The 13,200-nt window shown below is 42.1% G+C and overlaps 1 protein-coding gene across 5 annotated transcripts in view; it reads right to left on the reverse strand.

Moving 5' to 3' along the window:
* Positions 1 to 13,200, reverse strand: part of INAVA (innate immunity activator) — a 73,707-nt gene that overhangs the window by 42,966 nt on the left and 17,541 nt on the right. Inside the window, exon 1 of one of the 5 annotated variants that reach the window (XM_030220885.1) lies at positions 5,090 to 5,157. The exons of 1 other annotated variant lie outside the window; for it this stretch is intronic. In XM_030220885.1, the coding sequence (XP_030076745.1) occupies positions 5,090 to 5,106 (17 nt within the window). In that variant the 5' untranslated portion in view covers positions 5,107 to 5,157. Of the gene's footprint in view, positions 1 to 4,679; positions 5,158 to 13,200 lie in introns of those variants that run through there. 3 more of the 5 variants (XM_030220887.1, XM_030220886.1, XM_030220884.1) reach the window with 3 other exon arrangements.

Here is a 13,200-nt window from a genome sequence, read left to right on the forward strand (position 1 = left end):
TGTATTTCATACATTTTTTCTTTATTGTGAAATAAAAAAGGACCCCCCCCCCTTGTTTTTAAAGCTGTCCTCGATTCCTTTCTTCAGCTGTCTGCGTTGTATTCATGTTTTATATGGATCTATGCAATTGCAATGCCTGCTTGGGATTTTCTTGCTAATCAGCATAGGGGCATAGGGGCACTCTCCCCCCCCCCCCCCCCCATAAACTTATTATGATAAAAAGCAGCTCTGACTTCTCAGAAATCAGGTCAGATAAAAGTGGACTTTAACAGAAACATCTGTCTGAATTGTGGAGGGATGTTTTTAGTTTGTGATGTTTGATATTTCTCATTGGCTGCTCCTTCCCTGTAGGCATTATACTCTTAATTAATGGGGTTCTACATTTAGGTGAAAGAGAAATATTTATGTATATATAGATTGTGTTTTATAAACATAATTAATTGGAGCTGGTTCTGTCACCTGAGCTGCAGCAACATGCACGAGACTTAACTCTCCTGTTGATGGAGTCTAGCAGGAAAAAGACAATGTAGAGAAAATATTGTTCTAAAAACACTAATAATATATTTCATGAATAATACAGGTAACAATGGCAGGTGCTAACACTTTCCTCCATGACAGTAAGCTGATCCTCTCCTGAACTGCATTCCTGGGGAAAGTGGAAGAGCAAATTGCAAAGCTCCTGGAAGCTACTTGCAAATAATCAAAGCCAGGGGTTCTCAACTCAGCCCTCCAGACACACCTAGCCAGAATGAATATGCATGAAATAAATTAGCATGCACTCTCTCGTGCATATTCATTACGGGTACCTGGAAAGCCCGACTGGTTAGGTGTTAACCAAGGACTGGGCTGAGAACCTCCTGATCTAATCTGCATGTTCATATACCACCTTTCTGGTCCACCAAAAGATCAAATAAAGTAGCTTACAACAGTACAAACATACATAATCAAAATAATAAAAAAATTCAAATACAAAAGAATGCAATCAAAATATACATAAAAATATAAAAGAGCCGACAGACTTTGTATCCATAGGCTCTTCCTTGAGCCATTGAATGTAAGGCTTTGCATCCCTGTACCATCAACCCCTAGAGGTGGCCAGGGTCTACACACCCTTGTGCCAATTCAGAGCCTTCCAGTCCTAGAGAAGAAGCAAGACTATGGGGTAGATTCAATAAATGGCACCCAAAGATAGGCGCTGGGATGATCCGCGCTAAGCTAATGTTCAGAAAAGGGCCACATGGAGCATTCTTTGTAGAATAGTAGCTTAGTGTGCATTTCCCCCCCAGATTCTATATAGTGCGACTGAGTTGCACACGCAATTCTGGTCATATTCTGTATTGTGCACCAATTAACAAGCAATTATTGATTTTAATTAGAATTTACATGCACAACTTGCTAAGCATATTCTATAAAATGATGTGCATAAATTCTAATGCGTTCTGCCAAAAAGGGGCATGGAAGGGGCGGATCATGGGAATATCTAAAAATTACGCGCGCTATTATAGAATACACATGCTCTGCGCCTTAGTCACCAGCACTTGGCGTAAATTCCTGCGATTAGATTTAGTCTCATAGATGGGCCCTAGGCATATTTTATAAACCGTGCCAAAGTTACGTATTTTTTTTCAGCGATGATTTTTACAGCACCACATATGGAATCACGACCTTTTATGCCTGCAAGAGGCTGGTGTAAATGCTTGTGCTTAACTAATGGCAGTTAGGCATGCAAATGCAGATAGTCTATAACACTAATGCCTAAATTCTGGGAATACTGCTGACCTGCTCATGGCCACACCCATAAGAACATAAGAATAGCCATACTGTGTCAGACCAATGGTCCATCTAGCCCAGTAACCTGCTTCCAGAAGTGGCCAATTCAGGTCACAAGTACCTGGCAGAAACCCAAATAGTAGCAACATTCCATTCTATGAATCCCAGGGCAAGTAGTGCCTTCCCCATATCTATCTCAGCAGTAGACCTGTCCGGGAACTTGTCCAAACCTTTTTTAAACCCAGACACGCTAGCCACTGTTACCACATCCTCCCCCAAATGGATTTTGAATGAAACGACGCCTATGCGATCAGCCCTTCGGCCTCACGGCGATACCTATTTTACAAAAGGTCTGCTCCCTTTGACATCAAAACTTGGCTACACTTCTGCTTCAGTTCCCAAGTGCCTTGTCAAGAGCCTGCTCCATGAGCAACGCAGTACTATTGAGCCTGGGGCTGCTCAGCCAAAGCAGGACAAATACAGATCATATGATAGACATATTAAAGGCAATTTTCTAAAGTGACACCTAGAGATAGGCGCTACTTAAGCACGTCAAAACACGCCAATAAGTGACAGGCATCTGTTTGCACTAGGTGCCTGCTCTATAAGGCAGAGCCTAGGTGCCATAGCACCTAACTGCAAGGGGGACATACAAGCGAGAAGAACATGGGCAGGCCATGGACATGTCTTCCAGTTACGCACATGATACTATCACTTGAGGCACCTAGGAGAGTCAACCTAAACCTGCCAATGGCATGGCATAAGAGGGCACGTCTACACAGCAGCACGCCAGTGCTGACCTTGCATTCGGATTCCAGAACGGAACCTTGGTGCAAAGCACATGGCATTGGGGTGCCTGGACTCCGAGCACCCCGATGCCAATTTACAGAATTGCCCTTAAGATAATCAAAGTTTTCCATTTTCTTTCATTTCTGGTGAGATTTGTGGAGCCAATATTCAGGCCATGGAAGTTGGTGGTTTTTTTGTTTTTTTAATTCTGGCTACCGTGGGCTGAATTAGACCTGAATGTTCAGTGCTGGTACCCGGATATGGTCTGGCACTGAATAATCAGATCTTCAGTGACTCCCAAAAGTTTTATGGGTACCACTGATAGTCAGTGCAAGTTAGGACTGCTGTATCAGTGATCCATCTTGCCCGGACAGATATTTGGGCATCAGCATGGTTAACTTTCAGCTCTGACTCTTCTCCATCCCTAGACCCCCCAGCAATAACCAGATAGTGCCATGGCGGTCACACATGATAACTGGATAATGCCACTGAATACCGCGGGGAGTGAATCAGTGGGACTTAACCAGACAGAAGCCGCTCCTGTCCAGTCAACCCCCGCAGAATATCAACTCCTTATAGTAAGCTGTTCCCAGCCTCAGGGACTTGGCAAGCACTGCTCCAGGTAGCTGCACATCAGTACATGTAAGCCACAAAACACAGCACAGACAGCTGAAGATATCACACTAATATATGTAAAGAATTATTACTGCATGGAGAACTAACAAGCAGATCTTCAACAGAACCTCATGCAGACGTCACGCTCGTAAATACAAAGCATGAATACAGCATGAACAGCTGAATAGTGGGTCTCCAATCTCCACTGGAGATCCATGCAGATATCACGCTAATACATATAAACCACAAATACCACAAGGACAGCTGAGAGCAAATCTTTATCAGAGCCACAGGCAGATTAACACACAGATAGGTATAAACTTAAGAATACACCACAGGCAACAAATAGCTGATATGCATCAGAAAAATCATTCACGGAGACGCACCAGCCTACATGTCAGACCTGATCGACTTGCCACCCAGGAATGCTAAAAGATCATCCCGCACATTCCTTAATCTGCACTTCCCCAACTGCAAAGGTCTAAAATACAAACTAATGCATGCGTCAAACTTTACCTACTTGAGCACACAGTTATGGAACGCACTGCCGCGCAACTTAAAAACGATTTGCGAACTAACCAACTTCCGCAAACTACTGAAGACCCATCTCTTTAATAAGGCATACCACAAAGATCAACAAATGTGAACATACACCACTCCTCCACATATATTCAGAACTGTCTTATAATATCTGCTTACTATATTACTATCATGTTTTATCATTATCATGTTACCCAAGATCCTTCTGTAACACTAAATGTCTATTTCCACTATTCATGAAGTATTGTAAGCCACATTGAGCCTGCAAAAAGGTGGGAAAATGTGGGATACAAATGCAATAAATAAATAAATAAAACCCCATACAACCTTGAGCACAGCAGAAACATTTTAAAGTAAAGTGGAGGAATAGCTTGATGGTTATTTATTTATTTGGATTTTGCTCACACCTTTTCAGCAGTAGCTCAAAAGTGAGTTACATTCAGGTACACTGGGTATATGTCTCTGTCCCTGGAGGGCTCACATTCTAAGATTCTTTTTGTACCTGAGGCAATGGAGGGTTAAGTGACTTCCTCAAGATCACAAGCAGCAGCAGTGGGATTTGCACCAGCCACCTCTGGATGTCAAGACCACTCCTCCCTTGGAAGCATGGAAGGGGTTAGAGCAGCAGGCTATGGACCAGAGAGACCAGGGCTTGAATCCCACTGATACTCCTTGTGATCTTAGGTAAGCCATTCAATGCTCCATTGCCTCAGGTACAGCCGGATTGCAAATTCTCTGGAGACAAGGCAATACCCACCGTTCCTCACCTTGAACTAGCACTGAAAAGACATGAGCTAAATATTAATAAAAACAGTTAAAAGGTGCACCTCTTTCAGTCCAAAAAGTTTTAAACCTAGGTTGCTTTGTCTTAACTTGTAAACATTTTCAGATAGCGACTTCCACAAACTATAGTGGAACTGAAAGTCTACATGCACCCCTCATTCTTAGCAGTCACTGTATATTACCTGTTTGTCTTCCCTCCGTAGCTACTGTCCATCTTTTCACTGCCACTTTGCCCCTCTCTGCCTTCAGCAATTACTCATCTATTTATTGCCTCTCTTGCAAGCAAATGAAAGCACCTCCGAAAGTCAGGAGCCCTTTGGAAGCCTGAAAAGGGACAACCAGGAAAGATATTTGCAAGTGTCTATCACCTTCTCTTGTCCAGTTTTTTTTTTTGCCGACTCTGAAATCTGAAGCAGTTACCCGGTTTTATCTTCACTCGGCAGACCAGCAGCTCTGCACGAAGGCTGCAGATAAAGAGTTTCTGTTCATAGGTGTGTCTGAGACGTCACAACTGGTAGAAAGTACAGCCAGGACTCTGTAGGCTTGTGACCCAGTGCCCTGAAAACAGAAAGACAGTCCTCAATGCTCCTACCTATTGAGATCCTTCATTTGGAACGACAGAGGTGTCCCCAGCCCTGCCAGTTCTCTTCTGAACCTCCCTGCTCTGGCTGCCAAGCAGATTCCCTCCCACTCGAGTGTTTTCTTCACTTCCTCCAGCACTCACCTGCCAGGACTTGAGCCGGAGGGAGGGGTCAAGCAGAGCAGAGCCGGCCCAGCCAGTGCCTCATCAAGGGAGTCTCAGGAGCTAAGGCATGGGGAGTGCTGCTCCCTGAGTGAGAACCCATTTGAAAAGCATGTTTTTTTCCCTCTCCATTAAAAACTGGTTAACACAAAGCACTCAAACTGGCAAATGATATGTTTAAGACAAATCAAAGGTAGTATGGATTTTGCTTTGTAATGAATGCATTTTGTAATTTTGTTGCTTTTGATTTGCATACCATGATGTGTAACTTGTTATAAATGGCAGTAAAAAAAAAATATATATATATGTATTTTATTTATAAATGTAATCCTGGTTTCCTGCAGAAGTCCTGGGCATTGGCTTAGCTCTCAGGTCGGGTACCCGAGAACCAGGGTCACAAACAAAAGTTCTGTCTTTATGAACTGGGTGCAGGCCAGGGCTGGGCTTGATCCCAGTAGGCCGTAGGGTTTTCAGCCACTCTTATTATTAGTCTAATAGTCTCTGAGCAAACTGACTTCACTCGTACTCTAAAGAAACTCTCCACTCCAGGATTTGTATTAAATGCAATAACTTTAGTGGAACACTGGAACAGACAGATATCCAAACTTCATCTATTCACGTCAACAGTTCACGTTATTGGTAGAGGCATCTACAACAGTCTATGTATTTGGTAGAGGCATCTGTAACAGTCAATATTATTGGTAGAGGTCTTAATAACTGAATTGATATTCAGTTGGAAAATCCCAGGATATTTACATCAGTCCAGTCTTCCTTTACCCCTCCTTTCTGGTAGGATAATCCAAGGCTATGGTTCCCGTTCCTTCCACGGCAACTGTCCAGCTAGGCTTTTACCCAGACACTGGACCCACTCAGGGTCGGATATCCCTGTCCGTCCTTTACCTCCAGAGGTGCACTTCTATGAGCTGCTGCCTCTAGCACCAAACAGGCTTCCCTCTGTCACGCACCTGGGGGGGGGGGGGAGGTTACCCTTTCTACCCACCCGTGCTTTCCTCTCAGTTACTGTTGGTTAGCAGAAATTGCCTCTTGGTTCAGCCTTAGGTTATTGGTCATGATCAGGACACCCCCTTCTCCTTACGGGTCCTGGCAGGGGTGAAGGCAACCAAAGAACATGTGATCTATTACACTACAACTTTTATAATGTTTAACTCCACCCCTCATACGACATCCCTGGTCACTTATCTCGGAATACCTCCCTTTGGCACAAATACTAGATCATCCTACATAGGCGTGAACGCGTGCATCAACCATTAACATGGTGTAAGTGTTGGTGGCTTCACATTTGTGCTTAAGTTGTACCTTATCGTATTCTATAATGGCTCATCCATCCCCACATATGTGAACTTATAAAATATTCATGGTGCCCCATTGGGTACCCTTTACAGAATTGCCCCTGTGTTTATGAGCGCATGTGCTTCTTGGCTCTTACTACGTTGGTTCTGCTCCTTTGGTATACCTGTAGAAAAAACCTGTGATTTTAGAAACTACATGTAGACCAGGGGTTCTCAACACAGTCCTTGGGACACATCAGGCCAGTCTGGTTTTCAAGATATACACCATGAATATGCATGAGATAGATTTCCATACAGTTGAGATAGTGCATGCAAATTTATCTCATGCATATTCATGGTGGGGATCTTGAAAACCCGATTGGCTGGGTGTATTCCAAGGACTCGGTTGAGAACCCTAGATGCATACTTTCCTTCCTACAACTGGCCTTACACGAGCATCCAGCAACAGCAGGAAGACATGTATATACCTTCCTCCTCTGAAGTAAATACATATTTATAGCCTCTGAATTATACTTACATATTATCTAGATTTTCAGAAAGCTTTTGACAAAATTCCTCTTGAGAGACTCCCGAGAAAATTAAAAAGTCATGGGATAGGAGGCAATGTCCTATGGATTAGGAATTGGTTGCTGGGCAGAAAACAGAGGTAGGGTTAAATGGCCATTTTTCCCAATAGAGGAGGGTGAATAGTGGAGTGCTGCAGGGATTTGTACGGGGACCGGTGCTATTTAATATATTTATAAATGATCTGGAAATCAGAACGTTTGCAGCGATTTCAGTGTGCTTTCCTTGCATCCAACATATACCGCATTGCAGTAATCCAGCTATGAGAGTATCGTCGATTGTCTAGGAAAATAGTCTCTGATCCTTCTCAGTTTCCATAGTGTTCAGAAGCATTTTATTGTTACTGCTGACACTTGACTATCTAGTGTTAGGTGTTTGTCAAGAATCATTCCCAGTATTTTTAGCTGTGTTTCAATTTGGTATGTTCGGTGATTGAGTGTGAAATTTTGGTGGGCTGTGGGGTTATGTGGGCTTGACAGTATCAGGAACTTGCTTTTGTCTCTGTTGAGTTTGAAAGTTTATGCCCAGTTTTCCATAAGGTATAGATCTGTTTTGACTTTGTCCATTATTTTTGTGATATTGTTGTTGAAGGTATCTGCGTAAATTAATGGGTTAAAACCCATGCTCTCCATTTTTTTTTTCCAAATGGTGCCATCACTACGTTGAATAGTGTTGGTGCTATTGCAGAGCCCTATGGTACCCCACATTTGGAGATCCAAGATGTTGATAGCTGGTTGGATATCTGTACAATGTAGGATCTGGTTTTTTAGGAAGTCGTTGAACCGTGCAGCTACTGTACCGGTGATTCCCATGTAATTGAGCAGGGTCATCAGTGTTGTGTGGTCTACTAGATCGAATGCAATTGACATGTCGAATTGCATTAATAGTATATTCTGACCTTGGCTTATTATGCTTCTGAACTTCACTAGCAGAGTGGTTAGGACTGTTTCAGTGCTATGTTTTGGTCTGAAACCTGATTGGGATTTATGTAGGATTGAGAATTTTGTTAGGTATTCTATTAGTTGTTGCGTTACCAATCCCTCTATCGTTTTGGTCAATAGAAGTATTGAGGCCACTGGTCTGTAATTTGTGAGATCACTGATCTTGTTGGTTGTGTTCTTAGGGATTGGCACGAGAATGATTTTGCCTTTATCTTTTGGGAATTGTCCTTCTGCTAAAAGGTATGTGATATGTTTGGTGATGCATTCGATGAACCAATCTGGTGAGTTTTTCATCATGTGGTTGGGGCATTTGTCTAGCAGACATCTCCCATGTGAGTATTTTGTCAGTAATGCCTTTACTGTGCTCATTTTGGGTGGTTCGAAGTCAGTGATGGATGTTTGCGGTATTGCGAGGTTAGACCTTGTCTTTGCTATTTTTTGTTCGAATTATTGAGCTAGCTCATCTGCAGTAGGCAATGTTTCAGTTGATGCCATTATTTCCTGTGTTTTCAGTAGGTTGTCCATGAGGTCGAATATTTTTTTCGTATTTGTTCTGGATTTGTGTATGTGTTGTAGTATTCCGCTTTGGCTTTCTTTATATTGTTATTGTACATTCTTATAGCTTTTCTCCATGTGTCTGTTTATTTCTGTTTTGTTTTTGGCCCATTTTCTTTCTAGTTTCCTGCATAGTTTTTTCATATGCGGTAGCTCATCGTTGAACCAGGGTCTTGGGTGTTTTTTATTTGTTTTTGTTTTAAGTGGTGCTATTTTGTGTAGTGATTTTTTCACATGTTTCATCCCACTTCCTCATGAAATGGATGACATTTGGTTCTAAGTTGCTATTTTCAGTCATCATTGTTATCCAGAAGGTGTGGTTGTCCATTTTCCCTCTGCTCGTGAGTGTGTGTGGTATCGTTGGTTTTCTGTTCTTTCGTTCGCTTTCCATTGTGGTGTGAAAGTGAGTTTGCTGTGGTATGACCATGGCACCTCTTCCCAGTTGTGGTTCTCTATTGTGTGATTGTTGTTTATTGGTAACCTGTGGGCTAGCAAGTCCAATAGGTGTTTTTTTTTTGTGTGGGATGAGGTGCCTTGTGCTATTGTGAAGTTCCATTGATTTAGGAAGTTTATTAGAGCTTTGGTGTTAGTGTTGTTCTGTTTGTCTAGGTGCAGATATCGCCAATTAGTAGGACATTATGTTGGTTTGTGCAGGTGTTTGATACAAAGTTCATGAATTCGTCTTGGGAGTTTGTCCAGATTCCTGGGAGGTCGATAGAACAGTATGATACATAGTTGGCCTGTGAGTGTTGTGTGGGTGATTTTGCATGACAGGATTTCGATCGCTGAGGATAAATATTTAGCAACAGGTTCAACGGTGAAAGTGGATTTGTATATTATTGCAAAATTTAATGTAGACAAATGCAAAAAGTGATGCACATTGGGAAGAATAATCTGAATCATAGTTACCTGATGCTAGGGTCCACCTTAAGAGTCAGCACTCAAGAAAAATATCTAGGTATTATTGGAGACAATACGCTGAAATCTTCTATCTAGTGTGCGGCGGCAGCCAAAAAAGCAAACAGGATGCTAGGAATCATTAGGAAAGGGATGGAAAATAAGACCAAGAATATTATAGAGCCTCTGTATCACTCCATGGTGCGACCTCACCTTAAGTATTACATTTAATTCTGTTCGCCTTATCTCAAAAAAAAAAAGATATGGCAGAATTAGAAAAGGTTCAAAGAAAAGCAACTAAAATAGTAAAGGGGATGGAACTCCTCCCATATGAGCAAAGAGGTTAGGGCTCTTCAGCTTAGAAAAGAGATGTCTGAGGGGAGATATATGATTGAGGACTACAAAATCCTGAGTGGTGTAGAATGAGTAGAAGTGAATCAATTTTTACTCTTTCAAAAAGTACAAAGACAAGGGGACACTCAATTAAGTTACATTGAAAGACTTTTAAAACAAATAGGAGGAAATATTTTTTCTTTCAAAGAATAGTTAGTGGAGGATGTGGTAACAGCATGTAGTGTATCTGGGTTTAAAAAAGGTTTGGATAAGTTCCTGGAGGAAAAGTCCATAGCCTGTTATTGAGATGGACTTAAGGGAAGCAACTGCTTGCCCTGGGATTGGTAGCATGGAATGTTGCTACTAATTGAGTTTCGGGTGTTTGTGACCTGGATTGGACACTGTTGGAAGAAGAATATTGGGCTTGATGGACCACTGGTCTGACCCACTATGGCTATTCTTATACATGTACACTGTGCACTTTGCAAAGAATTTGCACAACCCCCAAACTCTGCCCAACTCTGTCCCAAGAAATGCCAACTTTATACACATGAAAGCATTACTCTCTACATATGCTTTCATGTGTGTATACGACAACAAATTTTGCATAGCCTGTTGTCTAAAACTGTCCTCCACATGTCATGAATCTTTCCTCAGTCCTCTGTATTTACCCCTTGTACACGTTTATCATGAATGATGATTTACTCACGTTTATGATAGAGGGAGGAAGCTCCATTAGTTACTGGAACTGAATTAAAGATCAGAACCACGCAGCAGATTATATTAGTCACTGATCTGCGACTCTACAGTTCTGTGTATACTGACAGTGCTTTGTAAATGTAATTAGTCTTACTGACTGTACCTTAGAAAGACAGACTAGGTTCATATTTACCTGTGACTGATCTGTGTCTCATTGCTGACTGTGAGTGAGACTTTATAGGAATTTGGATCCCAGGCTATTCGGTGTTGGGCAAGGTTGGAATGTACATTTCTTTAGTTAAAGCTGATAAAGAACAGACTTGTGCAATCCTTCACTGGCTCACGGTGCATGACATCAGCGATGTGATGATATCTCTGGCTGGAAAACATACTTATTTTGTGAAGAGGGGTGAGCAGGCATAGGTTGCGTGGAAAGAGGGCAGCAGCAGGGAAGGAAAGTTAACAAATACATTATAGGAAATACCTTTTTACTGGAATAAACTTGTGACTAGCTGCTCCCTTCATCAGCTCAGCATGTAAAATCCAGTTAAACCCACTCAAATGATCTCAAACACAAGTAAACTAAGATCCTCCATCGGTGGCAGACTGACCGTGATCTGGGCCCCTGGGCAATTAGGGTCATGGGCCCCTAACCACCTATCAAACATGATTAAACTAGACAGATGCTAGGGGAGAGTGGGTTCCCAGGCACTGCCCTATTGTCCCAATGGTCAGTCTGTTCCCTGACCTCCATTACGCCAAGTACAAAAACTTTAGATTGTGAGTCCACTAGGGATAAAAAGTACCTGCATATATTGAAAATGTAAACCGCTTTAATTATATCCTCTTTATATGGGAAATCAAATCCAGGACCCCTGATCTCTCTCTCCCCCATCCTCCCCCCTCCCCAAAGACCTCCTGACCAAATTAAACTCATGAAATCAGAACTGCAGATATACACAGCTCCTGGCAGAGTAGACAGAGCATACTAACCGCAGAGAGATGTTAGTAGATGAAGGCAGATAAAAGACCTGTATGGTCCATCCAGTGTGCCCGAGAAGATAAAAAGTACCTGCAGACTTCATGTTTACCTCAAAAAATTGGGTACCTGGAGATACAGAAGTCTGCAAGTAAGGGTCTTCTCCACCCCAGAACACCACCTCCCTTTACCCGGGTAGTGTTGTGTGAATATTGGTTATATGCACATAAGTTTACCTGTGCAGGTGGTAGGTATTTTCAAAGCCCCATTTCTGTGCATAAATCCCCGTTTTATATACATGAATGCCTTTGAAAACTGAGTTCAGAAAGTAAAGAACACAGCCTAGACTTCAGAATCTACTACCTCCTGCCAGGGGCCAACAGAGTAAAAAGAGTGATCTGTAAGAACAGAGCTAGACTGGGCCTGTGAAGGGAACATTTTTATAGTGTCTTACCACAGGGGATCGTGCCATATAGCAACTGAACAGAGCTGAAACTGCTATGTAAACCACTTGTCGGGAGGGAGTTAATACTACCTTATGCAAAGGGACGTATAATTACTGTTAGATTCAGTAAAGGTGTCCTAAAAAAGGTAAGGAAAATGTTGTCCTAGGCGTTTAGAGGAGTTCTAATCGTATCATAGGATCTGGGAGGGGAAGGGAGGTTGAAACCATAGCTAAAATGGGACACAGCTCAGCTATAACCTGCACCACAGGGATCCAGTCTACTTTGAAAAGAGAATGCATGTGTGTTTGTATATGGGGGGGAGGAAGTTCTGTCTCCATGGGGGAGGGGGGGGGACAGAGACAGGAGAGGAAGGGAGGAGGCTTTCATGGTTTTTAATGTGTTTGTATAACACTTTACACCCCCTCCTGGTTCTAACCAAACAATTATCCTGGATCTTCCCCCTTCAGGAATTTCACTGCCCTTCCTGGTGAAGCCCAATGAACATTTCTGCTCTACTAGGCTGGGAAGATGGCAGCAGATAATCTCCTGATAAGAGATGGAAGATTTTGCATGACAGGATTTCGATCACTGAGGATAAATGTTTAGCGACAGGTTCAACGGTGAAAGTGGATTTGTATATTATTGCAAAATTTAATGTAGACAAATGCAAAGTGATGCACATTGGGAAGAATAATCTGAATCATAGTTACCTGATGCTAGGGTCCACCTTAAGAGTCAGCACTGCTAAGTGCTTTACATATAATTTATAAAATGCCTTGGATAGTTATAATCACTATAAAAATATCAAAAAATTAACGAAAGGAATAAAGTATGGAGGTTTTTAACCAGTGATAAAACTGGAGTGTAAATAAGCTGGCACTTAGAAATTTTGATCTGCTGCCAAGCGTAGACTGTTGAGGTCTTTTCCTCCATTGATATAAATTAAGAATGTACTTAAATATGAATATCTCACGGTGATAAGTCATAATTTGATATTTCAGCTTGCTAGTTGAGTTTTCTTCCAAAGTATACATATTAAGACCTCCAAGTCTGTCCCCATATGCTTTACGATGAAGACCACTGATCATTTTAGTAGCCGCCCTCTGGACCGATTCCATCTTGTTAACTTTTTGAAGGTACGGTCTCCTGAATTGTACACAATATTCTAAACTAGTGGAACCATGCCCGTTTCCTCAACAATGAAACTGGCCCTAGGAAGGCTGTCACGTAAGCTTCT

Source organism: Microcaecilia unicolor, chromosome 12, assembly GCF_901765095.1.
Source record: "Microcaecilia unicolor chromosome 12, aMicUni1.1, whole genome shotgun sequence".
Taxonomy (NCBI): Eukaryota; Metazoa; Chordata; class Amphibia; order Gymnophiona; family Siphonopidae; genus Microcaecilia; species Microcaecilia unicolor.